Here is a 24,841-nt window from a genome sequence, read left to right as displayed (position 1 = left end):
AAAGTAGTAGACTGCCAAGGTACAAAAGGACAGAAATAAAATTACAAAGAACATTTCTTCATTTGATTTTTCTTTGAACCAACTTATAAAGTGAAATAGAAGATTTTCATGAACTGAATGTAGATTAAGTTGAGCTCATAATCAACATATTATAAACTAATTTGAGATCCTCCAAATTACACAGAGTAATGCACAAAGAAATGCCATCCCAGGATTAAGGAGTGCTGAATCATAAAAGATACTTTAGAGAGATTTTCTCACCCCAAATCATTTTTTAATTATACAGAGTTTTGCACCTTTCTAAATGTTTCTACTAATCTGGTTCCTGAGACTGATAGAAGTTTCTAGAAATCTTTATTCATCATAAGTCCACGACTGATTTCCGAAAAGCAACATTTATTTCAATATGCAGAGAAAGTCACTTATATGTTCTGAAATTGTAAAATCAAGGTATATAGAAAAAAATATATTCAGTATATTACGTAGCTTTAAATATTCACCACTGATAATAAATCATCTCATATTATACTTCAAAATTGCAGACCAATGTAATATTTTATCGAAAAGCATCAATTTGTCATATAAAATGGAATTTAGTAGGGGTTCTATACATTTTGTTAAAAATCCCTTGATATGAAAAATGTGAGCACATACAGCAAACGTGCTTATTAGACTTCTGTTTTGATGCATAAGTTCTTACCTTAGCTGTTTAAAAGCTTCTGCTTTCACGAGTGGTGTTTCTACAGAGTGTTCAAAAAGTGCTCCTTCAGGCCCTGGAAAGGAAAAACCCACTTGTACTGTAAAAGTTCAACTATTACAAATAGTGACAGGGAATTACAGCTACTTTGAGAACAGAAAAAAATACAAAAATATCTATTAACAACTGATGAAATAATTATTATATAGATACTGTTTTGCTATTACTGTATTGGCTGGAACTACAGAATACAGAGTTAATGTTAAAGTACAGGTGTAAAGAATTAAAATGATATTTAATGAGTCTGAAGACAGACAAATGTTCTACTACTTCCGACAAAAAAATGTAAATAGGATTTTTACAATGCAACTTCCATTAGAATTAATAGAGATAAGTAAAACTCTACAAAACCTTTGCAAATATGACAGACTTACATAATCACATTAATTTTAGACTATAGCTAAGGATAAAAGGTCAATTTCCATCTTGTTTTAAGCTCTATAGGAAAGGCTGGGCATTTGATACCACTGGTACTCCGGAGAGAAAGACTTATCAACTGGCTTCTTCAGTTGTCAGGAGAAGGCCTCCTCAGCTTCTTCTTAAACAGGCTTTCTGCAGTACACACCACAGTGAGGCCCAAGTTGATCTGCCCTTTAATCCTGACCCATAAGTTCCCAGCTTCTTCCTCATCCGAAGTAAAGCACCACGAATTCCCGCTGCTCTCACAAGTAAAAAGGCAGCTCCCCCCTTGCCGGGCTGTCTTTCTTGGAGAACCTTTATTCCAGTGAAGTATCAGAGTGGCACATTTGACAACAGAATCAACTAAACCACAACAGCACCTTATCTGTATTTTGTAGCATCTCATTGCTGTAGATACAATTCTCTGAAACTGCCAGAAAGCCAGTGCATATTGGAACATCTCCATGGAACCTAATGATGTGACACTGTTTCAGTGCCATTAAATATCTAGTATTCCAATTGTATTTTTATAGATTTTCCTGTTATATACATGTGCAAAAAAATCCCAAATTTCAAAAATCCCATATTCATTTGCAATAAACCAGATAGATTACATTATTATAAAAATGTACTAAGAATACAATCACTTCCATTAATATTTTGCAAAAGTACTAATAATAGGTATTCACAGAAATATGAAATAACGTATCTAGATATCAAAGTAATTATCAGGTAATAAAAGGTAAGTGGAGTTCAGCAGTTTCTTTATATGAACACGCTCTACTATGTTATGCTGACAAATTCACAGAATGACAGAATGGTAGGGGTTGGAAGGGAACTTTGGAGATCATCCAGTTCAAGTCCCTGCTAAAGCAGGTTTCCTACAGTAAGCTGCACAGGAAAGCATCCAGGTGGATTTTGAATATCTCCAGAGTAGGAGACTCTGAAGCCTCTCTGGGTAACTTGCTCAAGCACCCTGTCTCACTCAATAAATAATGACATCAAAAGGAAAATAAATGTATCTATATCTTGTGAGTTTTATTTCCACATTAGACATCACCAGCATGGATAGAGTCTGTGTTCTGCCTGCTTTACATTTAATTCATCTGTCATCTTTAGAATGCCATACAATAGCTATAGCTCATCACCAACTACCTGTAGTTTTGAAACTGATTCAAGTGGATCTAAAGGTTAAATGTATGGATGTTTCTATCACTGGCTTTGTGGAATAATATGAGAAATTCAGTTTTACTCTTTCTCATACATTCATGTGAAAGTCAAGAAGCTGAGGTACCGGAGTATGAAAAGTGAGTATGAAATACTAAGGTCCCCTAGAAGATTAATTAAACATCATCATCTGCACTCTTCTTGCACCTTTTTTGTATTCAGAAAAGCACTGGTTATGACATTATTAAATACATCCATATCTTTAAATTGCAAATGAGATGACAAGCTTGGTTGATAAAGGTAAAAGTATGGGCGTAATAAATTTCCATAGGCATTTACTTTGATGCTACATCACATTTTGATTAAGAGATTACAGCAACACAAATCAGCCTGGAATGCATTACATGGATTAAAATTGGCTGATGGGCCTTAAACGTAATTGCAAACAGAGAACCACGAGTGAAGGAATGTGTTACTAGTGGGGCCAAATGTGATGTAACATTTATTCATGGATTTATATTTTTAAAATGATGAATTCAGGTGATAAAGATACTGTATGTGTAAGAGGGAATTAGAAGATTTATTTATATATTCTAGAGCGTGCACCTCTAAGAAAAATTAAGACCTTGCCTTCCTGTGAGGAAACGTCTTCATTAAATAACAGCATTAAGTACAGCACACATACTGAAGAAAATCACCTCACAGTAATACTTTTTGGAAGATGACCTGAATTGATTTCTTGTGTGCTTTATAACTACTTTATTTATACAAAGGAAAAATTAAGCTTTAAGATATGATATGAATATTACTATATTTGGTATTTTATAGAATATAAGATCAAGATTTTTTTTAATGAGAGGATTGAAGCCAACATGTTTCATTAACACCCCCAGTACACACATGCCATCAAGCGAATGCTATCTGCCTATTTAAAGACTGACAGAATTTTTTTTTTGTCACATACTTAGCTTCTGAGCAGAAGCATTTAAATTTAACAAGAATCTTCATATCATGTTTCAGTATAGCTGTTTACACTGAAAATCCTCCCACACAGCACTAGGAAACAGAATGGTTTAAGTGTGTTAACTCGGCCACTGTATCAAAGTGACCTAAATGAGCCACTGAGCTCATCCTAAAGACCTCATTGTGGCCTTCCACCAACAGAGAGCTAATAAACAGAAGAAAGGCAGACTTTTTACATGGGCAGATTGTGATAAGACAAGGAGGAGTGTATTTAAACTAAAAGAGGGGAGATTTAGATTAGATTACTCGGCAGAGATACGCCAGCACAGGCTGCCCAGAGAGGTTGCGGATGCCTCATCTCTGGAGACATTCAAGAACAGATGGATGAGAAGGGCTTGGAACTGGGTAGGATTTAAGGTTCCTTCCAACCCCAGCCCTTCTACGATTCTATGAAGACAACTGTACTTCATCAGCAGAAGAGATATCTGCCTAGGTATCCCCTACAGATGTGAGCCAAATCATACTGCAGGTTACACTGGCTGTTGAGTGAGGGTCCAGTTCAATTGTCTGAACACATACATCTGGATCTCTGGGGTATCCAAAACCCTTTGCTGATCATCACTTTTCCCATAAAAAAAAAACTTCCCTCTTGGAAGAAATGGGAGAAACACTGCTACAATTTCATTCTACTACATGTAACAGAAAATGACTGGACTGAAATAGCACGAGGTCAAGCATACCAAACTGCTGGAAAATGACGGTTCCGGAGGTGCTGGGTTGGATTTGCTTTTTCTTAGACTTTCATTTTTTTCCCGAAATCACTGACATTGGTTCTCTGCTACACTGTATTTTAGTTTAAAACCGCAATGTTTTCTTATAATTACCGACATTTTCACAATTCACATAAATCACAGAATCATGGAATCACAGAATGGTTTGGGTTGGAAGGCTCCTTTAAGATCATCTAGTTCTAACCCCCTGCTATAGGCAGGAACAGCTCCCAATAGACCAGGTTGCTGAAAGCCCCATCCAGCCTGGCCTTGAACACCTGAGAAGTAAAACCAAACAGTTCCCCATATTGCATATAAAAAACTGCAAAATGTTCTTTGTGTATTTTAAGCCTTATAGAGTCTGTTTCTGCATAAATTTTCCAATTGATCTTCCTCTCTATCAAAAAATGTTTCAAAAAATTATCTCAGTGCACCAAGTATTACTAATTTATCCTTCATGGTAATAGTATCATTTAAATCACAATTTTAATAAATAAGTTTGAAGCATAGTAGGCATGAATCTTTCCTCACTAATGTTAATTTTACACTGAAATAATCTCACTGACTTTAATGGATTTATTTTTTACTTGTACTACAGTGTAGAAAAGAAACGAGCAATGTGTGTTTCTGCAGCATCTACTAAAGAAAACAGTTATCCTTGTAAGATTCATATTGACAAGTCAGAATACATGTTTAAGCATAACAATCTCTATTCATGTACAAATGATTTTACTTTGAGCAGAGAGAGATCTTTTCTAAATCAGTTAACAATTATGCAGTTTTTCATATCTTTGTTAAACATGTTTTTCTATTAAAGTTTAGCATCCATTGGGCAAACAATAATCATTTGATATGGTTTCCTGGTTAAACAAAGTTGTATTTTCAATTAGGTTAAAAAGTAAAAAAAAAAAAGAAAAAAAAAAGATAAAACCTTCAGGCATAAACAAAATTTATTAACACATTTATTATAACTCAACCTTTGCTTTGAAACATGAATCATGTGCTTAATATCACATCTGTGGTTCTGCACAGGGAAATAATATGAATCGATCCATCAAAATTAAGACCTCAAGATTTCAGAGGATCAATAATTAGCAAAAACGATAGTTGCAATAAAGTTAAAAATATTAAAAATGTAACTGAAAGCAAGTTACAGGATTATTTCCGTATTTTCTTTGACAGAGTCCTCCAGATAAAGGGAAATCACACACTGATGTATTTGTTTTAATGCACCCTTAATCCTGGAAAATGAAGGTTGATTTTATCAGGTCATATAAGAGGAAACAGCTTTTTGTGTGACAATTTTGACATCGTACTTTGTAAATGAGTACTTCAGTGATTTGCAGAAATAGCCCAAAGCAAACCTGTCTTTTGACAGATGACATTATAAATACACTATAAATACTATAGTGAGACATATATACTACACATAGAGCTGAAATACAGTGGCTTTTGCCTTGAAAGAAAAAACATATAAAAATGCCAGAGTCTAAAACATTTTAAGAAAAAATACAGCTGATTTTTCAAATTGAAATGTGCAAGATTTTCTTCATCGTCATTTAAAAGTATGCTCTGAAAATGTTAAATAATTTAGAAAAAATATGCAAGTACAGTTCCAATCACTAACTATGCTTGAACATGACATTAAATTAAATTGAAATACATATGTAGGCATATATGCATTCTTATATACACATATTGGTTTTCCCTTAAAGCTTTTGATTATTTATTGGAAAAGTTAGAATACTTCCAGATATGTAGTTTCCAGTAAGTTAAACCCAGTATTTTTAAACATTTTTAACATTTTTAACATGGCTCATTTTAAAATTATTTCATTATTCTCATGGTTATTAGTTGGGCATTTCTTAAGCTGCTACAAACCTGTGACTCGAAGTTTATCTGTTCCAATGACAACCTCATTTTCATCTACTGTAAAAAGTGGCTTGCCATCCTTTGAGTTGATCTGAAATTGCTGGCCGTGGAATTCTACCATTTTAGGACCTGCAAAACACAGTAGAATAATGAAATAATTACATCAGCTTTCTTCAACTTCTTATATAAGTTGCTAACCACGTTGTGGTCTTAATTTTGTGACTTATTTAACAATTAATGATCATGAAGCATTCAGATAGTGGCCCTAGAAGTACCGAAACTGAATGCGCATATTCACATTTTCCAACCTGTTGTTCAAAACTGTGCCTGGAGTCATGTTATCAAGTTGGGTTTCAAGACAAAATTTAGGAAATCCCTCTCAAATTGGTCAGGACAAACAATGCCTCATTGAACCATTTGTATTCTTGGTGTTGAAGCTGCTTTGATCTGTGTGAGCATAGCAGTTTTTCTTTTTTTTAACATAGAAAATAATTAACAAAGTAATCCCTTTTGATTAGGGAAGCTCAAATGCTTTAAAATCCAATAAAAGGGCAGGACCCTCAGCTGCCAGTATAGCTCTGTGTATTTAACAAATATTATCCCGTCATGTTCTTAGAGGATTTTCAAAAAGCTGGGAGTATTGTCAGTTGGATTTTGTGTGCAAGAGTCTTTACGTATCACAAGATCCTAAGTCCAGTAAAACATTTTGTTCTACATTTTTTTCTTGGTGAGTAAGTATAGACTTGGGCCTTTATATTTCTCATTTTAAACAATTAGATCAATTAAAAATTCACATCACATAAGTTTGAGTATCTGTTTAATAGAGTCATCATCAAATTCTATGTTCAGAATGTAAATTGTAGATAATTGTAGATAACGCTCTTCTCTAAAGCTCCTTCCAAAGCACATGCCTTCATTTCTGAAATTGCAAAAAGAGCTCAGAAAATACCAGAGCATACCAGAAAATATCAGAGAAAAGGTGTTACTCACAGGCAGGTAGGTAAATGAAACAAACATGGTTCCATATTAATGCTTTAGTAGAGAATTGCGGTTGATTTATTATTTCCGTTCCTGTCCAGAAGCAGTAAAGAGCGTGATCTTTTGTTTATCCAAACAAATAAAAAACTGGCTGTTACTGTCTTTAACTGCTACTGCAGTGGCAGTCTTTTCTTTCCTGCCTTTCATCCACCAACCATAATTACACTGTACAGCATGACTTTGGGATACACAAACCTAAGCCCCTCCTATCTGACATGACAGAGGTCAGAATGATTCAAGTATGCTGAGGATACAGTTGATTTAGGAGTGATTTTCTGTCTCTTTTATTAAAGAAGGTATATTTGGAGGTATAGAAAGGAAGGTATTATTTGGAGCTTTTATATCCTAAATAGGAATGAAACCCAAGAGACCAGCTTCCACGGTCCATAGCCAGCTGTAGAACTAATGGAGAAAAGCTGTGCTTGCCACCATGTCTTCTGATCCTGGTTATCACTGGAGCTCGTTCTAAAAATCATGCAGTAGATGAGATAGAAATGTGAATGCTAATTTCTTTCTCATGCGAAGGTTAGACATTTTTGTTTTCAGGATTCTAAGTCTTTTGGTAGGTCTGGAATGCCTAAAACAATTTTTGTTGTTGTTGTTATCTAAGAATATTTACTGTTTAAAAGAATTTATAAGGAAGCAAGGATCCTGAAGATTGACATTTCGGTCATAAGTACTTTAGAGCAAATTAGGTGTCCAAGACCTTTGACAGGCTCAGTTCTAAGTTGTGAACTCTTATAGTATGTGAAATCTTTAAAATACAAATTGGAAGCTGACATAAGTGTATCTCAATTACTGTGAAAGCTTGCAAACGATATGGAGCATTATATCTAAAATGCAACTCAGAAATGTCTATCATTAATATATATTTCATTTTTATTTATTTGTACATGATCACAGAAAAATTCTTGATAATGATGAAGACTCTGTATGTTTAGGGGGAATCTACTGATTTCTTTGGTACAAAGGGAATCAGCTTTGAAAATAAATTGCTGGGCCTAAATAGCAGAATCTCTGCTCTTTCCTTCTCAACACCTTGGTAGATACAGAAGTTTTCACTGATTATAAATCACTTGAGAAAGAAAAAAGTAAATTTGAAAGAACTGAAGAAGTGTGGCATGAGTTGCACCAGGCCTAACTTGATCTTGTCTATGAGTACATTTATCTTATTGATTTCCTAATTTGCTAAATCTATTTCACAAGCAATCTTGTCAAAAGAAGATTTTTCATGCCTCTCCTTGCAGGAAATGGAAAGAACTACCTCCAACAGAATGAATTGAATAATGTAATTCGTACACTTGCATATTGCTAGAAAATTGACATTTTTAAAAAATTAGATTATTATGGAATGTAGACTAATTCACTCTGCTTGTATATGCAGATATGCATATACATATGCTGTATAGCTTTTGCTCAAATCTTTTGCCCGAATAAACTTGGCCCAAATTCCATTTTCTTTCATCTAACCAAAGCAAATAGGAACAGCCAACACAAACACGTGTTGTGCAGACTGACTTTCTCAGCCATCCTGTCTATTTAATACCAATTCTGGCATAAAGAACATCATACTGATACAACCAGAGCTGATGTATGTATTAGTTTAATTAATCTAGCCCATGTATACACACTCAGATCTAACAGTAATTGGAGCAAGGCTGAGATTCACTCTTTCTACTCCCAGCTAATTGTTCTTAACATTAGACCACATAATCATATTTTTGGTCCCTTCTCTATTCTACTCTATTAATACCTGATTATTCCAGTCAAAGCAGTATACCTTTAACAGTAGAAATGGAAGGTGTCCTACTCTAAAATAATGAGATACAGGAAGAAAAATATACTCAGATAGAAGAGAAACACAAGGCAAAATGGTATTTATAGATAAGTGCTCATTGTAGATGAGCTCCAAGTTCTAACAAGATAATATCTATACTAATAAATTAGAGAGAGCCAAGGCAGAGGAGACAAATGCATCGCCAATTTCTATTACTCTATGTTCCTTGGCACAGCCTAGACCTGTACTACACTGAGACCTCCAGACAATGTATGGCTGGGTGCTGCTCTTCCCAGACGGGATAAATGAAGTTCTCCAGCTCTGGAGGAAAGAGGGTTTAGCTGTACAAAGAAAGTTATGATATGCCATCTGCCTCTGCAGCAAACAGTGTGTCCTGGCCTGTTCCGTTTGATGCCTTAATTTTTTTCCTCTGAGCAAGCTACAGGAATCTAAATGCTGAATTTAAGCACGCAGAGGGGCAGTTACCCAGCATCTAAGATGGGTGCATAGTGAACTACACACATTATATTTTAAAGCTATATGTAAATAAGAAAAAATGTGACAAGCAATGAAAACATTCATTCTCCACTACATGCATTCCTAAAGACTCTAGAGTGGAGGCTGTTTGAAAAACACCAACCAATGGCCTTGCTTATGGTGGATTTGCATCCAGATTTTTCTTCTGGTCCTTGCAAACTTGATTAAATCTTTAACAAAAGCCATGTTCCATAGCTTTCTCAACACAAATGCACCAGTAAAGTGGAACGAGGACTGTCCATTAGATAATCCTCATTATGAAAGAATGATATGGATAACATATTACTTACTTTAAATCTTTGAATAGTATGCTAGAGTAAGCCAAACTAAAACATACGTTTCAATCTTAGGGAAGAGACAGCTTAGTACATGTGGAACAAATTTCCCAAACCCAAAAATAGACTTTTAAAGAAATGGAAATATATTTCTTAAATTGAAAGTAGCACTGGATATATTCCAATACCATTGATTGTATTGTGATCCCCAAAGGATTAATTTTCAGCTCAAAACCAGCAACCTAATTCAACATCTGAAAGATTAATCTCTAATTTTCTAAACGTATTTTGTTTAGCAGCCTAGTATATAAACCCTAGTATGCATGTACCCTACCTGTAAGTAAAATAATGCTATTTAATTATGCTTCCTATTAAAATACTACAGTTAAAACTGTTACATGACTGAGCATAGGTTGTAGAAAGCGGTTGAACTATTTTGCCATTTCTGCCAAAGGTGCCACACGAATTTTCAGGTGAATGGGTTATTGCTGTTTAGGATGACTAATAATTGCCCGTTGTTACTTTACATTTCCTTCTTTAACACAAGCAGCTCTGATGCAGACCTCAAGTGATCATCACATCATCACGTACCTCCTGACACTGAGGATGCCAGTGCAAATGATGAAAAATGGCCCTTTAATAAATGTGTTTATTCAAAGGCATGTGACCTTCCAGTTTTTCCAGTAGTGCATTGCCATAAATCTCTGCAAATGGGCACACTGCTAAGCTGTCTTCCTTTCTGTTTCTTCTCCTCACTCCTGACCCCCCTGGCTGGTTTTCCAAAGAAGGAAAGTCTTACGCTTCATGATTCCATTTTGGTATAAAAGCATTTGAAGTACTTCCCTTTTGTTGCTACCAAACCTTTGAGTTCCAGTGCAATATAAATGTAGAAGGATCTTTTATCAAAAACAAGGCCTGCCTGCTAATACTTACTCACAAAGACTTAACATCAACAAAATTGGTAGTATGTAGGTAAATTCTTCAAAACCAGTTAGCTCTGCCTAGCATTAAGCACTTCTAGTGCATCTTCAGATTTCATGGAAGAAGAGGCTTTCAAGCACTGAGTTTTTCTAATATCAGATCTTTTCTTAGTCTCATACCATGTATAACTTTGATAATTTATGCCTGTCACCTGCTCTGTGTGCTTCATTTCCCTCCTACCACCCAGAATCATAGAAGTTTTGAACATAAGACAAAATCCCAAGTGCTTTGGGGTATTGCTATGCAATTGAATTTTTTAGTTGATTATTATATTAAAACACCTTATTTAAAATAAGATCTCATTAAAAGTGCATTAAAAATGTAATACTCCTACAGATTCAGTTCTAGTTCTGTAAGTAATAAAGTACCAATAAATGCAAAGCCATTACATTTAGAGCCATAAAATTAATCAAATTTTCATATGGAATGGTATGGAAGTGCCTGGTGATCTCTTATTGGAACAAATACATTATTACAGAGCACATGCAGCATATTGGGTATATACATTTTATCTCCGTATCGTATATCTCTTATCACCTTAGAAGCATCTCCTACAAAGGATATAAGCACACCTTACTGCTAGCACTTCTTACACTTTGTTATTCCCTACAGTTGAACAAAAGCCTTTGAAAAGATCTTTGAAAATCTGGTTCTGAATGATCAATGCAAACACTAATCATATATACACTTGCAACCCAATCTAGTATAATTTAGGTGGCAATATTTCTCCTTGTCAGTATGAGGTAACTGAATGTCTTTATACATCTGAACATTTTCATTGCTCTGTTTAAATATAAAGAAAAATAAAAACATGAAATACGTGATTGTAAAATTGATTACTGCATGTAGAAACAATGGCAGGAACAGATTACAGTGACTTGATTAAAAATATATGATGCCATCATTTCTGTTGTCATTCCTCAGCAAATCCTTGAAGTTTCTTGATAAAGATTATAGTTTAATTCTACAAAGTTCTTTATCCTTTAATACTATTAAAGAATACTTTATCTTCTGCATAATGAATAATTGCATTACCTTTTTTCCTCCAATTATACTTTTTTTTAAAAAGAAGCTGTGGGTTAATTTTCATAAGATCAACCCAATATTGTTCTTTAAGATTACTGCCTGTGTACGCCTGCTGGATCTGGGCATAAGACTCAAGGTGAGAGGACCAGTTAAACAGAAGGAGAATGACTCAGTTGCCAAAGCACAGCTGTTTAGTGCCATTATGTGTACTCTGGTATTCCCTGACCAGTTTTCAGCATATTATAGATGCCCCTGAGCACCTAAGACGAGGGCTAGGTCTGACCTGGGGTCTGTAAGTGTTCTCAGCCCTTGCAGAGTGCCAGATGAAGACAGAACCATAGATGGATGCAAGTCAGAAAGCACCTGTGCAGTTTGCTTCACCCAACTGCCAATGCACAGCAGTACCAGCTTGGCTGGAAATTAGCTCAGGGTGCTCAGGAGGAATGTTAACACCTCTAAGTAAAGGCTGTCCTCCCTGGGCAACCTGCTCCAGTGCTTAGCCATTTTAATGGTGATGTTTTCCCACACTTATGTCCAGTTATACTTTGTCTGACTGCAGCTATTGCCTCTTGCCACTGTTCAGTTCATTTTTCTGTGTGAAGAGTCTGGCTCCATCTTGCTTTTAGCCCTTCCCTGAGCAGCAGCAGGTAGCAATTAGAAGGCCATCTTCTCTGCAGATTAAAGTAAACATCACCTTCTTCAGCTTCTTATTTTTCATGTGCTCCCAGTCCCTGACCATATTAGTTATGCCCTGTGAGAGTCTCCCCAGTTTGCTGATAGCTGTGCCATGCTGGAGGAGGTGAAGTAAAACAGTATTCCAGCTGTAACCGCAGGAGGGGGATAATGCAGCCCAGAATGCTATTAGACCTCGTTGCCACAAGGGTACACTGCAGATACATGTTCAACAGTTCACTAAGGTGGGGGCTCTTCTGCAGAAGGGCTCTAGCAACTTTTTTTTTAGCTGCTAACTGCCATCCAGAGTTGAGTCACCTTTAAAAAGAAAGCACTGTTACACTTTATACCAGCGTTTCAGATATACTTAATTATCCAAATTCCATAAAAGATTTTAGTCACAATAAATTTCAGCTATTTTAAGTTAACCTTTATGAAGTCATCTAGCCTTAAACAGTGCCAATAATTCAATCTTCTTATTACTTTAAAGGAAGAAAGTACCAATTCGTCATATTTAGCATTAACTTCTATCCTGAAATTCTCCCCCAGTGACTTACATTAATGCTTACTATATGATATGAAGCAAAATATGTTGTTTGGGATTGTAACTTTATTGAAGACAGCAAAAGTGGAGAAAGATATAAAGTATTTAATAATTTGATTTTCTTCACCTATTTTGAATTCCTTATTCCCATGAAAATAAAGGAGGTAGGGAAGGAATTACTCAGTTGAGTAATTGCTCTCTGACAAGAGCTAGGTATGCACAATCTGGTTCTTTTTCCATATAATAATTCACAAAAACACAATTTCCCAAATGTTAACTTCTTTACAGAGCTAAACTGTCTTGACTTACACACAAGTTGTTTTTAATTCTTCAAGACACAAAAGAAGGGACAACACAGGACTCAAATCCCCTTGGACAGGTTAAACTTCCCCTTAACTGTGATGCTTACATATTTAAGCAACTACCTGATTGATTAACTTTTAGATCATTTTAAAGTTTGGTTTAAGTTAGCTTTGCTGACCCTGAAGATCATCACTTATTTCATCATAGAGATTATCACATTTGGGACCCAACAATCTGCTATGTTAAGCACCTTACTGCACATAGGATGTAAACACCCATGAATGATAACCTTTTTCCAGAAGGGAATATCACTGAAGCCTAGATATTAAACTGGTTGTAATGACTACATCACTATTTATATAAGTAAGCTTTTGTGGAGAAATACTTATCTAGCTTTAACTTAAATGCACACTGATTACCACTTAGTATTTTCCATGATTTCTTTTAACATTTTCCAAAATTATAACCATTTAAATAAACAGTGGTCTCACAAAAGTTTAAGAGTGTATGCATTTAATATAGAACAGAGACACATCTGTCACAAATCAAAACAGGAAATTAGGAAAAAAATTAGCAGCCACCTGCTATTCTCTAAATTTTGCCTGATCTGAGTCAACTAAGCTTTCCTTTTAAATAAAGCTAGAATGTATGCCTTTATATGATCAGATTCATTGGCAGCTAAAAGCATTATACCCTGGAGGTAAAAGTCCCTGCTTTCATCCTCTTGGAACAAATAATGTAAGCTCTTGATCATAGGAAGACTTAATCACCTCAAAAATACTTCAGTGAAGTTTGCAATTTATCTTTCTATTAATTACTCCTACGTTGTATCTTTCCTTCTTATAACCCAGCTGGACAGCAATTAAAGTTGTGCAAATAATAATCTTGCTGCAGTACAAAGATCTTCAAGAAATATTTTCTGGCTTTTATCTTAAAGATAAGAAAGAACTTATTTGGACAAGAATTAAGTTTTTAATGAAAACCTTCTGGGAAAAGTAAAGAAGGAAAAGCTAAATGATTTTACAATGCTATTAATTAAGTCAAGTTTATAAAACTGGCTTCAGGGTTTTCCCTATAAAAACACCATCAAATTCCTCTTCCACACATCATGCTTCATTAACACTGTTTTCTTCCTATTATGTCTCTAATGAAGAAAAATACCATTACTTGAGAATGAAATACCAAAACGCTGATAAGAAAAACAGTAATGATTTGACATTGGGGAGTAGCAGTTTACAGATGGCAATTAACACCAATGAAAACATATCTTAGGTACTGACAAACATCTGCTTCCTCAGAATGTTGTTCCTGCCTGAAAGAAGAGGGTGGAATGGCTAAGATTGATGTGATGTATCTGAAAAGACTCTCTAGGCAGAATTTTGACTGTAATTCTGTTTTCAGACTGTATAAACCGTTTTGAATTTTACCATATTCACATATGGTAACCACATATTTCACCACATATTTCACAGTGGTGCTGATTTCATGTTTTAAAGTGCGTAACAGCTTCATCACATAGTTATCTAAATCAATTCCCTCTAGTTTTAATAATTTAAACTGAACTCATGGCCTGAAGATACTGACATCACTGTTTCTTGGTGCACTATTTGATAGAGCAGATTCTCAGCTACAAAACACTAGTTTTGAACACAATTACCACCATTTGCTGTGCATTTTCATCAGTGATGAACAAAAGCCTCCATGATGCATTCCAAAAAATCTGCACCAGTGGAGGTAACCCACTTTTGCCAAAGCTGTCCACCATGTAACTGGGCTCACATCCACTGCTTGGTCTCCATAACCGTTCAACAAGCTTTGATGAATGTCAGCAGGCGACAGGTTTTCTGTATGAAGGAACTCAGTATTTGGTTGCTATTTATTTGTTTGTTTGTTTGTTTTTCTGACAGGCTGTCGAAAGTATTTGCATTCACTGAGGCTTCTGAAAGCAGTGTAATTACGGAACAAAGTCCAAAACATAGCAAAGTATGCAGCATTTATAAAGAGTCACAATGTCCAAATAATTTCTGCTAGAGGTATGCCATGCAGGTAAATTTAGGAGAATGTAAAAGTTTTCAAACAAGTGCTCTAAGGATAAAAGCTGCTCACATTTGAAGTGATTCATGACAGAAACCTTGTTCGTTCTAGGATAATACATGTCTATTATTTCCATGTGAAGAGTTCCATAGAAACTCTTCAAGATTAGTTTCACATCATTCTTGCGACTTCTACTGAAGACACTATTAAAATGACATTTAGTAAGTCTTTAGAATATTGAGTAGATCATCTGAATCACAATCTTCTGTAAGTTAAAAGGTATTTTTGTTATGATTTTACAGTGATATTAGATTATATTGTCATCTTTGGAATGTTCTGAAACTTATGTATAAAACTGCTTCTCTGTGGTAACTGTTCATACTGACGAGATGAAAGGAGTATTAAGAGGCAATTTCAGTATGCAGGCAATTGTTAAAGGCATTGATTCTTTAGCAAAGGCTTGTGCATATGAATTGAATTAGCTACACAACTATTTTTCAGAATTCTTATAAGGGAACATCAACTTATATACAGACATTTTGACTGGCTATGAAGAACAGCTCAAAATATCAAGCTATTTGTAGATGGTCATTTACTCTGGTAGACTGTTGCTTGCACAAGTCACTGCTGCTTGACCACATCTTTAGATACTGAGATTTCTTTACAGTATTAACTTTTTATTGGCCATCCAACACTTTTCTATCAGTCTAAAATTAGTATTATTTAATAGTAGTAATATTTGATGTCAGTATTTACAATGGTACCAATTACCCCAGTTATAATTATTTAAGACTATTTAATTAAGATTATTTAAGACTAATGAATTTGATGAATAGAATTGCTAGTAAAAAAGAGATTACTTTGACATGAATGAATTTGAAGTAATATGTAAATACATTTTCAGAACTTTCTTTAGGTATATTTTGATTTTCTCTGGTTCAGTTTGTTATTCTACTCTCTAACCTAAATATATACTGTAGCAGCTCTCAAAAGAGCAGGCCAAAGTGATGTCAGAAGTTCCCTGCTTCACTGTTGAACCTGAGATGCTTTAATAGTCAGACTTCCTTTAAGATATTTGAAATGTATGTATTGTAGCTTAAACTCTACTTTTTCCTACTTGTTGTCTAAGCCAAATACAGCATGTCTGGACAGCACCAACTATTGGGCATTCCCTTGGGAACAGGTTAAGAGGCAGAAGATCGTAAGTGAAAACAACATGACTTGTACATTACTGAGAATGTGGACAGAAGGATCAAGTAATACAAAGCAAAAAAACAGAATTAAACTATCAGTGAAGAAAGAAAATACTAAATAGAAATGGCACTTGCTATAAAATAAGTCACTCTGGCCAAGACTGCTTCTGTTCAGCAGAAGATGCCCCTCTAAATACCACAATCCCAGTATGAACATATTGACCCCTCCCAGCCTATTGGGTATTCAGCTTGTAAGCCTTCTTTGATTCAGGTATCTCTGGATATCTACTGAGCAACTAGTTTTAATTCTTCAGGTATTTAAGAAAGCACATATCCATGTTTTTTCCATCGTGCACTTTTTTAATGCTCTCAGAAGAAGCTTATGTGGTGACTTAGAAGGGAGAAAGAGGAAATGAAAACAGAAAGGTCTGAAATTAATTGTTTTCTTTGCAAAGCTTTGTTTTCTAAAGGTATGATTCATACTCAGTGGCCAGCACAATAATAAAAACACCTTTCTTTTCAGTAAAATACATCATGTATGCTACATTCAGCACTGCAGCTCTCTTTGCTAATTAGAATTATACACTACAGGTGACTATTTCAGACTGCTCACTTAAGGACTTCAATTATAGTACATATCAGTGCCTGCATTTTTTCCCCGCATTGCTTCTTAATTCTTCATGCAGAAATATCTCCATGAGAAGTGATGGATCTTCTTCCTACCAGTGGTAAGTCATGTTTTCGGATTGAAATATGGAGGAGCATTATCTCCATAGGGGCATCGTTCCCTAAGTGCATTGTGAGTATATTAAAATATGGTAACAGAACTGAGTCTGGCAGAAATCAGAGCAGCTTTTTTCACTTTTATGGAAAAGAACCTACTAATGATGGGGTCACACATTTCCCAAGTGCCTACACTCAGGTCACAATATCCACACACATATTTACAGCACAACATTTCTACCAGCAGTTACAGGTCATGCAGGCTGGACACAGCCTGTCAAAAAATTCATCAGGCTTTTGGGTTACTGTATGACAAGATTTTAATAGCAAGTTTTGCAAACTGGGCAGGGATGAAGTTGGACAAATTAGTGTGGTGTTAAATGATCTGCTCTGCAGTCAGCCCTTCCCAAAGGGCACCCTGAGAACTTCTCATCAGGCAGGCTGGGAGCCGGATCTCAGCACAGGAGAATAGCCAGTCCCATGATGTGAATCCACAAGCAGAATGGAGCAGACAAATCACCTGCATATGTTCCATATCACTGAAATTTTGACCATGTGATATGTAAAGTTTTGGTCATGAAGTCACTGTTGTTATTTATTAAGTGGTAATCAGATTATTCAAATATAGCCAAAACAATAATTAAAAAAAAAAAAGTCATGTTTAACTTTTTGTATTGTCCAAGATCCTTAGAAGTATTTATTAAAATATTTCTAAAAGTAATGATAGTAAGACTTACCCACGTTTAATCTGCCTGTGACTTCTCCATTGGAATTGCGAGCATTCACAGTCACATTGTGAGTAGACTGGAGAAGCAGTGATGAGTCCTAAAGCATGGAGAAAAAACTGTAGATTCAGCAGAATGCTTAGAAAAAGTAAGCAATTCTCAAAATACATAGTCTCATATTCATATTACAGCCATCACTGAAAGTGCTTTGCAGTTACAAAACCATCCACAAATGTTATCAAATAATTTGGACAAATATTTTTGATTATTTTAATGATATCAGATTTAAAATAAGAAAGCAATTACAGAGAATGTTTCCAGTGGCCAAAAACTACAATACTGGGCTGATGAACATGAATGCTAACGTATTATTTTTTGGAAAAAAAATTGTTTGAGTATTAAATTTACTACTTTTCCATACACGATTGAGACTTCCTGTAACATCGTGAACATTAGGGACAAAGAGGGTATTAGCAAGCTGCCTGTTTGTGACTTCAAAGGGGGTCCTCATTCCCAAATGAACAGGTGAGTTTCTAACTGCTGGAATATCGTAAACCATAGAGCATCTAGGTTGGAAGAGACCTCTAAGATCATGAAGTCCAACAGCCTCTTTCACATGTACGGTGTCTGGCAGTTCTGACTCAAGCCGGTGTCTTGAAAGGTGAATCCTTCAGTACCACTCCCAAGTCATGTTCCTGTTGTAATCTACTGCCTAGAGCATGAGTTAACCTGATAATTTTGTACACATTTTATGTGAAGTATTTTGCTATAAAAACTTACCCAGTAACACTGGTAAAAGCAATGCGTGATTTGGAGTGCAACTTAGATATTTTTATTAAAATGGATGTAGGATGATAGGCTATCTCAAAAGAAATTACTAAATGAAATATGCTTTATAAATTGTATCAGATAGCAGTTATAAATCATTATTGTTAGTTCATGAGTTATATCAGTCAACAAAGATCAGGTAAATATATTACGTTTAAGTACTGATGCTAAATCACCCAGAGTTGGTCATCTCTGTTAAACTTATCCGACTGCTGTTCATTTAAAAAACGAATTACTCATCTGTGATATTGACTTTAAGTATGAATAAAGTATACTGTAGACCTGCTACTTCCACATGTTGTTGACTAATTAAAATTTAGTAACATATTTCTAAATGCATATCTTTCATCCTGCTATGAATATGTATAAGATAAAATGAAATGCTATTGCCCACAACTCTGTGTTGCCGTAATGAAGGCATAAAGTTGTAATAGGCTCCAGAGATGATGCATAGCAAGTTGATTTTCTGCAACATATTTTCTTAGCACTTTGGAGGCCTCATTAGGTGAGAAAAGCTGTTAGAAAACTGCAAAGAGAAAACACTTAAGGCAAGAGAGAAAGCTGCTATGATAGCCCAATTCTCTAACAGATGAACTTAGTAAAAGAAGCCATAACAAATAAGCAACTTTATGATAATAAATATATAGAGTGACACTCAGGAGAGCAAGCTACAGGCAATTAAGCCTCTCTGGAGGCTTATGCTCAATTGAGTTTAAATGTTTTAAAAACAAGGAAGCAAGCTAACAAGCAAGCAAACAAACAAAATCCTGATGAACGATCAGTTCATAGGGGGCAGAGACATCCAGTAGCCTCCAGGCTATAATTAATACATGCTACTAATGATCACAATGGGTCATTAGACAGCTAAGCATATATTAGATGCTGCCACACCTCTTGCTTTCTATATTGTACTAAATCTACTAAAAGATGGAAGGAATATTAAAAGAGCACAAAGGACATCTGAACATTGCACAGCTATTTTTCTGGGCAGAGGAAATAAAGTACTAGCTATGTTGGTTTTAAAAAGTTATGTGTCTTATTGGATAAACAACCTCCGGGGAAATTCATGTAAGCACATAAGCAGTGTTCCCACTGCTTCTGAGACAGAAGAGAACACAATATAAGAAACAAAGTGAAAATACAGATTTAGTAATAGGATCTCTATGTCTAAATGAACTGTTCTTCCTACTGGAAATATTTATTGCAGAAAGAGAGAAAAAAGAAGGCTAAATAGACATAAAGTACATTGGTACCGCTGGAATTTCAGTCATGGAGCATTTCAACCAACTCATTCTAAATTCAGCATTAACCATGTTATCTGATAAATTCATTTAATTTTTCTCTTGCTGTAGTGATTCCAATGCTTTCCCCTTAGTTTCAGAAGTCTCATATCTGAATGAGACTCATACTATTTCTTTCAATGACCTGATGAGGATGGTTATGTGTCTGATGGAATAAAAGAGTCAAATTTGGCTTTTAATCTCATTGAGGAAGACTTTATTCTGTGAAACATGCCACTGGTTGATTATATTGCTCATAACTGTTTGGTGAGTTTGGATGACAGAAGATATTTCCAAAAAGTATTTCTTTTTGTTGTCAAGAAACCAATATTGCTCTCTCAGAATACCAATATACCTGTGTAAGTTTCAGTATTCATGTAAATAACTCAAAATTAATTCAGGTTCTTTCTTCTTAATCAAAATTAATTACTCCAATTGAAATCTGCCATACTACACTCAGTGTTTTAAAGTCAATCTGCTTAATAAATGCCTTCTTCGACCAAGTATGCTATTCATATTTTTCCCCAATAATAATACATTTTTCAGTCTATGTAAACAAAATGAAATCTTTCAGTTTAGTCATGTAAATTTTATAAATGTACTTATTTGAAGTGTCATACTTCTAATACTGCAGTGCAAGAATTGGCAAAAATTGAGTTTAGTAGAGAAATAATAGTTTTTCCTACGAGATCTTCTGATTTTATAGATATTTAAAGAGTTTTATGAGCTTTTAATGAATGAGTAAACAAAACATGCAGTTTCATGGGGTAGCATTTGTGAAAAATAGTCTCAGTAAAAATAATAAATTTTCTATGCACTTCTAAAATTTTAGCATCACTTGTGTGCATTGACCTTCCTAATTCATTACTGACCACTTTTTAAGCATGTACCCCCAATGATCATGCTTGCAAAATATTTATCGTATTCTTGTATCATACATTCAATACAATGTTCATATATTTCTAAAAGACTCTTATAAGCACGGAAAAATGTGTGTATATAGTATGTATTTCATAAAATGTATATATATTTTTTTAGACATTATTTTTTTCCCTGACAGGTACCTAGACTTAGCATAAATTCAACTGTTCATTACTGCATTAATTTTATTCCAGCACTATATAGAACAATTATTTGCTTACCACTCGAGAATGGATTTCTTTGGCATAAAGTGGGAATAAGAATTCAGATTCCCCTTCCAGACGAAGACCTTCTTTTGTAACACGTAGATGTCCCATTCCTGTCTGAGGAGTAGAAGGAACAATTATATGCATTTTAATATTGTTGCTCTATTTATTCATTTCTTTTCTTTTCATAAACTGAACATTTCCAGAGCTTATATCTTATATCTTTTTATATCTTTTGTATCTTCCTTCTGAACATATTGTGAACAATGAAGTTTTACACAAAAAAGCTCAAAACCAAATCGTATGGTCAGTCATAACTCATCATCTATCAGTGGTATACTTCACACAGGATGCAATACTTTTAAGCCTATTGAAAAGACAAAGGGAGATTTTTATTTGCAACTATTTTCGATAACGACTTTTTTTTTAAATTCATTTTTCTTTCTCAGATCTGTTTTTTCTCCTGTGACTGTAGGCTAAGGCTCCACCTCTCACACTATTACATTTCTTCCTGTTGCTTGCGAGTTCTTCTACCTTCCTCTTTCTCACCTAATCCCTCCCTCTCAATTTTAGCCCAGTTCCACTTTCTGCCCTTTTCAACCAATTTAAAACTTTTCTCTTTTCTCCACCATTACCACAGAATTGATAACATGAAAAATGAAGACTTCCAGATATCCCAAGGTATTTAGCTAATTTATAAAGGATTTGCCCCCTGCCCCACCAATATAAAAACTGGGAAAAATGTTGACAAAAAGTACTTCAGCCTTTACAACTCAGCCACACATAAAATTATTCCAAGTACAAATGGCCTAAATATACAAGAAGTTGGTGGGAGAGCTAGATTAAAACAAAAAATCCCAAAACAATTTCCATTCCAAAACATTTTTCTATTCCAAATATTTTATTTTATTTTATCCATTCCAAATACTTTTCTCTCCATGTAAGGAGAGATAAGGCAATATATGATAGGCCACTTAGGATATATCAGTGACCTATTAGATGATTAATTAAAAAATACTGTTTTTCATCACAAAAAAAGGCTTTAGAAGACTGTGGTTATTTTCTAGTTTTGCATGTTCTCACTGATGAAATTAATTATTTCATATGCAAAACGTTAAGTAACATAACTAACCATCATTTGGTGAAAAATATTTTGTAATTATTCCTTTATAGGCTTGAAGAGAGATGAATAGAAACAAGAATGGCTCAAACTTTGTAAGGTACGAAATGTTTGTGTTAGTAGTACATTCCACAGAAGAATACAATTGAGATTCCTATTCAGCATGGATTTATTTAAAGAAAGAGGCTTTTAAAATAGCTATTTATGGAATCTGTTATTTAGTTTCAAGTATTTTACTGCTTTGAAATACACGATGTACTGACTTTTCTCAATGGCACTAGATTCAATTTCTAAATTCTAGCCATTGCAGAGATTTTAAAGAGTAGCTAGTATAAACTAACAGATCTCATGAGACAAAACTGAAATAATATCTATGATGAGCCACCTATGGCTTTTGTAATCAATTCCTAGGCACCACTGAGTGATATAGGGATATGTTTTTCTGACTTGTAATGCAGAACAGAGATAATTTCAACACTATAAAACACAGAGGTATTAAGACAAACAATTTTGAAAAATGTGATAAGAACATATTAGAATTTTTAAAAGAAATAACATTAACAAAAGCCTTTAATTTAATGAAGTAAAGGTAGGATCTGATTATCTGCTCTCATCTCATGCCTTTTCACATTAGGTGAATGGAGATTATAATAAACTTCATAAGGTTTAAACACCGTTGCTTATTTTTCCTGGAATATAAAGAACTAAATATGCAATATTAACACAGAATCATAGTGTGATAGAATGGTTTGAGTTGGAAGGGACCTCAAAGATCATCTAATTCCAAACCCCTGCAGTGGGAAGGACTGCCAACCACTAGGTCAGACTGTCCAGGAACCCATCAAGCCTGGCTGCCCAGGGATGGGGCAGCCACAGCTTCTCTAGGCAGCCTGTGCCTGTGCCTCACCACACTGAGTAACAAATTTTTTCAAAAACAGCAAACATTTTCTAATGGCTTTAAATTTTGCTGTAATTATTATTCTAAAAATGCTATATTGGCAAAATAATGCATTTGACATAAAAAATTATATACCACGTGGCAAAATATAACATTTTAACTTACATTCAAGCTCTTTTGTTTTTCATTCAGTCACATCACTCAGGATTACTTTGTTTAGGTACTTCATGTAAGTCCTCAAGTATGTCTCTTTTTCACCAGATATTCTACTGAACCACTGTCACAATACTCATGTTCTGAAATATTTGAGTAAGAGCCTCATCACCCATTCTCATCAATTGACCATGGGAAAATTCTATTATTCCCCACTGATAACAAACTGGAGTTACACGGAATGACAAGAGAGGGATTTAGGATAAACAGCCACCCTAATGCACTGATATCCAATGATTAGTTCCATAAAAAGAAAGAATAGCAACACATCATGTTATTTCAACAACCATTCTGCTTCTCACGTGACGACTTAAGATAAGTCAGTTATTATTTACTGAGTATTGAGACTTCCTTGGTGATAAATAATCTTGCTGGTTTTGATTTCAAAGATTTGATCATGTTCTTATTCAAGTCCTTGAATGAAAATATTTCTATTGACCTGAGGAAAGAGTCCAAAGGTAAGTTAGATGCAGTCTTTAATGCAGTTATATCATATGAGAGAGAAAAAAAGAGAATGTTTCATTAAACACAGCAGATGTATGGCAAGCCTGGACTTCTGTTATCCTGATGGTGGTGACTGTCAATACCTGAGTGTGCCAGTCCTGATCTCTAATACACCACTGTGCATATCCTCCTGAGACTCCTATGTTGTTTGTTTACCCAAAGCTCTCAGCAAAGCACGTACTAAGCTATATAGGAGAATAAAATGGTATCTCTCTGTAGACACTGAGCAGATTTTGCAGTTGCTGCAAGCTTACTGATATGGGAACTGCTAGCAGCTACTAAAACCTTATACAGTAAAGACGCAGTTCAGCATTAATGTTTGCAATGGTGGAATCAGTTATTCATTTCAAAACTGGCAGATACTAACTGAAGTAACAGGATGCCTTCCAGCACAGTAGAAAACTTTTTTATTGCTTGGAAATGCTCCTGAGTACGTAAAGACTTGTAGAAAGAGAGACAAGTGATTCTATAATAAATGCAAGCTCTGAGAGTATTCAAGCCCCATAAAAGCTCCAAAGAGACCAAAAGTCTATTTGATTCAGAATCTTGGTCTAGGATATTTGACTGCTATTCAATCAATTACCTCCATAGAGGTACTCCAAGCTGTCTAAAATAAGTAGCGACCACTACTAACATCTTAGCTAAGGCCATTACACTATGGAGTATTTGCATGGGAAGACCATCTTGGATGGACTGTCATTCTCTTAGACTCTGGAACATGACCAATGTGAAATATTTTTCATCTGAAATCATAGGGAAGCAGTTGTGTGCTCCACGAGGCCAATAGAGATGTCCAGTATGTCCACAAGATGTGGAAAAGTCCTTCCATTTCTTCCAAAGGATGGTAAAGGACTGAGTCCCTCAAGACCAAAAAGATCCAAAAGACTCCTGATGGGCCTGGTGGTATGTCCCTCTTCTGCCAACAGATGTCTGCCTTTACGAAAGTGCAGAAATGACTTAATAAGGTAAATTTGGCTGGATTGGTATGGCTGGCACAAATAGGACTGTCTTCTCAAAGCATGATGCAGTCACCTTCTCTCTTTGAGTTGCTGTCATGGTAGAACCTGTTGCTCTAGCTGATGGTCACTGGTGGGTAAGGAAAGAGCAACTGATGT

The 24,841-nt window shown here is 35.1% G+C and overlaps 1 protein-coding gene across 1 annotated transcript in view; it reads right to left on the bottom strand.

The window, feature by feature from the left end:
- Positions 1-24,841, bottom strand: part of SGCG (sarcoglycan gamma) — a gene marked incomplete at both ends in the record, with an annotated part of 57,223 nt that overhangs the window by 16,803 nt on the left and 15,579 nt on the right. Inside the window, 4 exons of the mRNA XM_079539384.1 lie at positions 701-773; positions 5,938-6,057; positions 17,769-17,856; positions 21,007-21,108. Coding sequence (XP_079395510.1) covers positions 701-773; positions 5,938-6,057; positions 17,769-17,856; positions 21,007-21,108 — 383 coding nt within the window. The remainder of the gene's footprint in view (positions 1-700; positions 774-5,937; positions 6,058-17,768; positions 17,857-21,006; positions 21,109-24,841) is intronic.

The sequence above is a fragment of the Tetrao urogallus genome (assembly GCF_951394365.1).
Source record: "Tetrao urogallus genome assembly, chromosome: 1".
Taxonomy (NCBI): Eukaryota; Metazoa; Chordata; class Aves; order Galliformes; family Phasianidae; genus Tetrao; species Tetrao urogallus.
The sequence above is the reverse complement of the archived record's forward strand: the minus strand, read 5'-3'. Positions and strand labels throughout refer to the sequence as shown.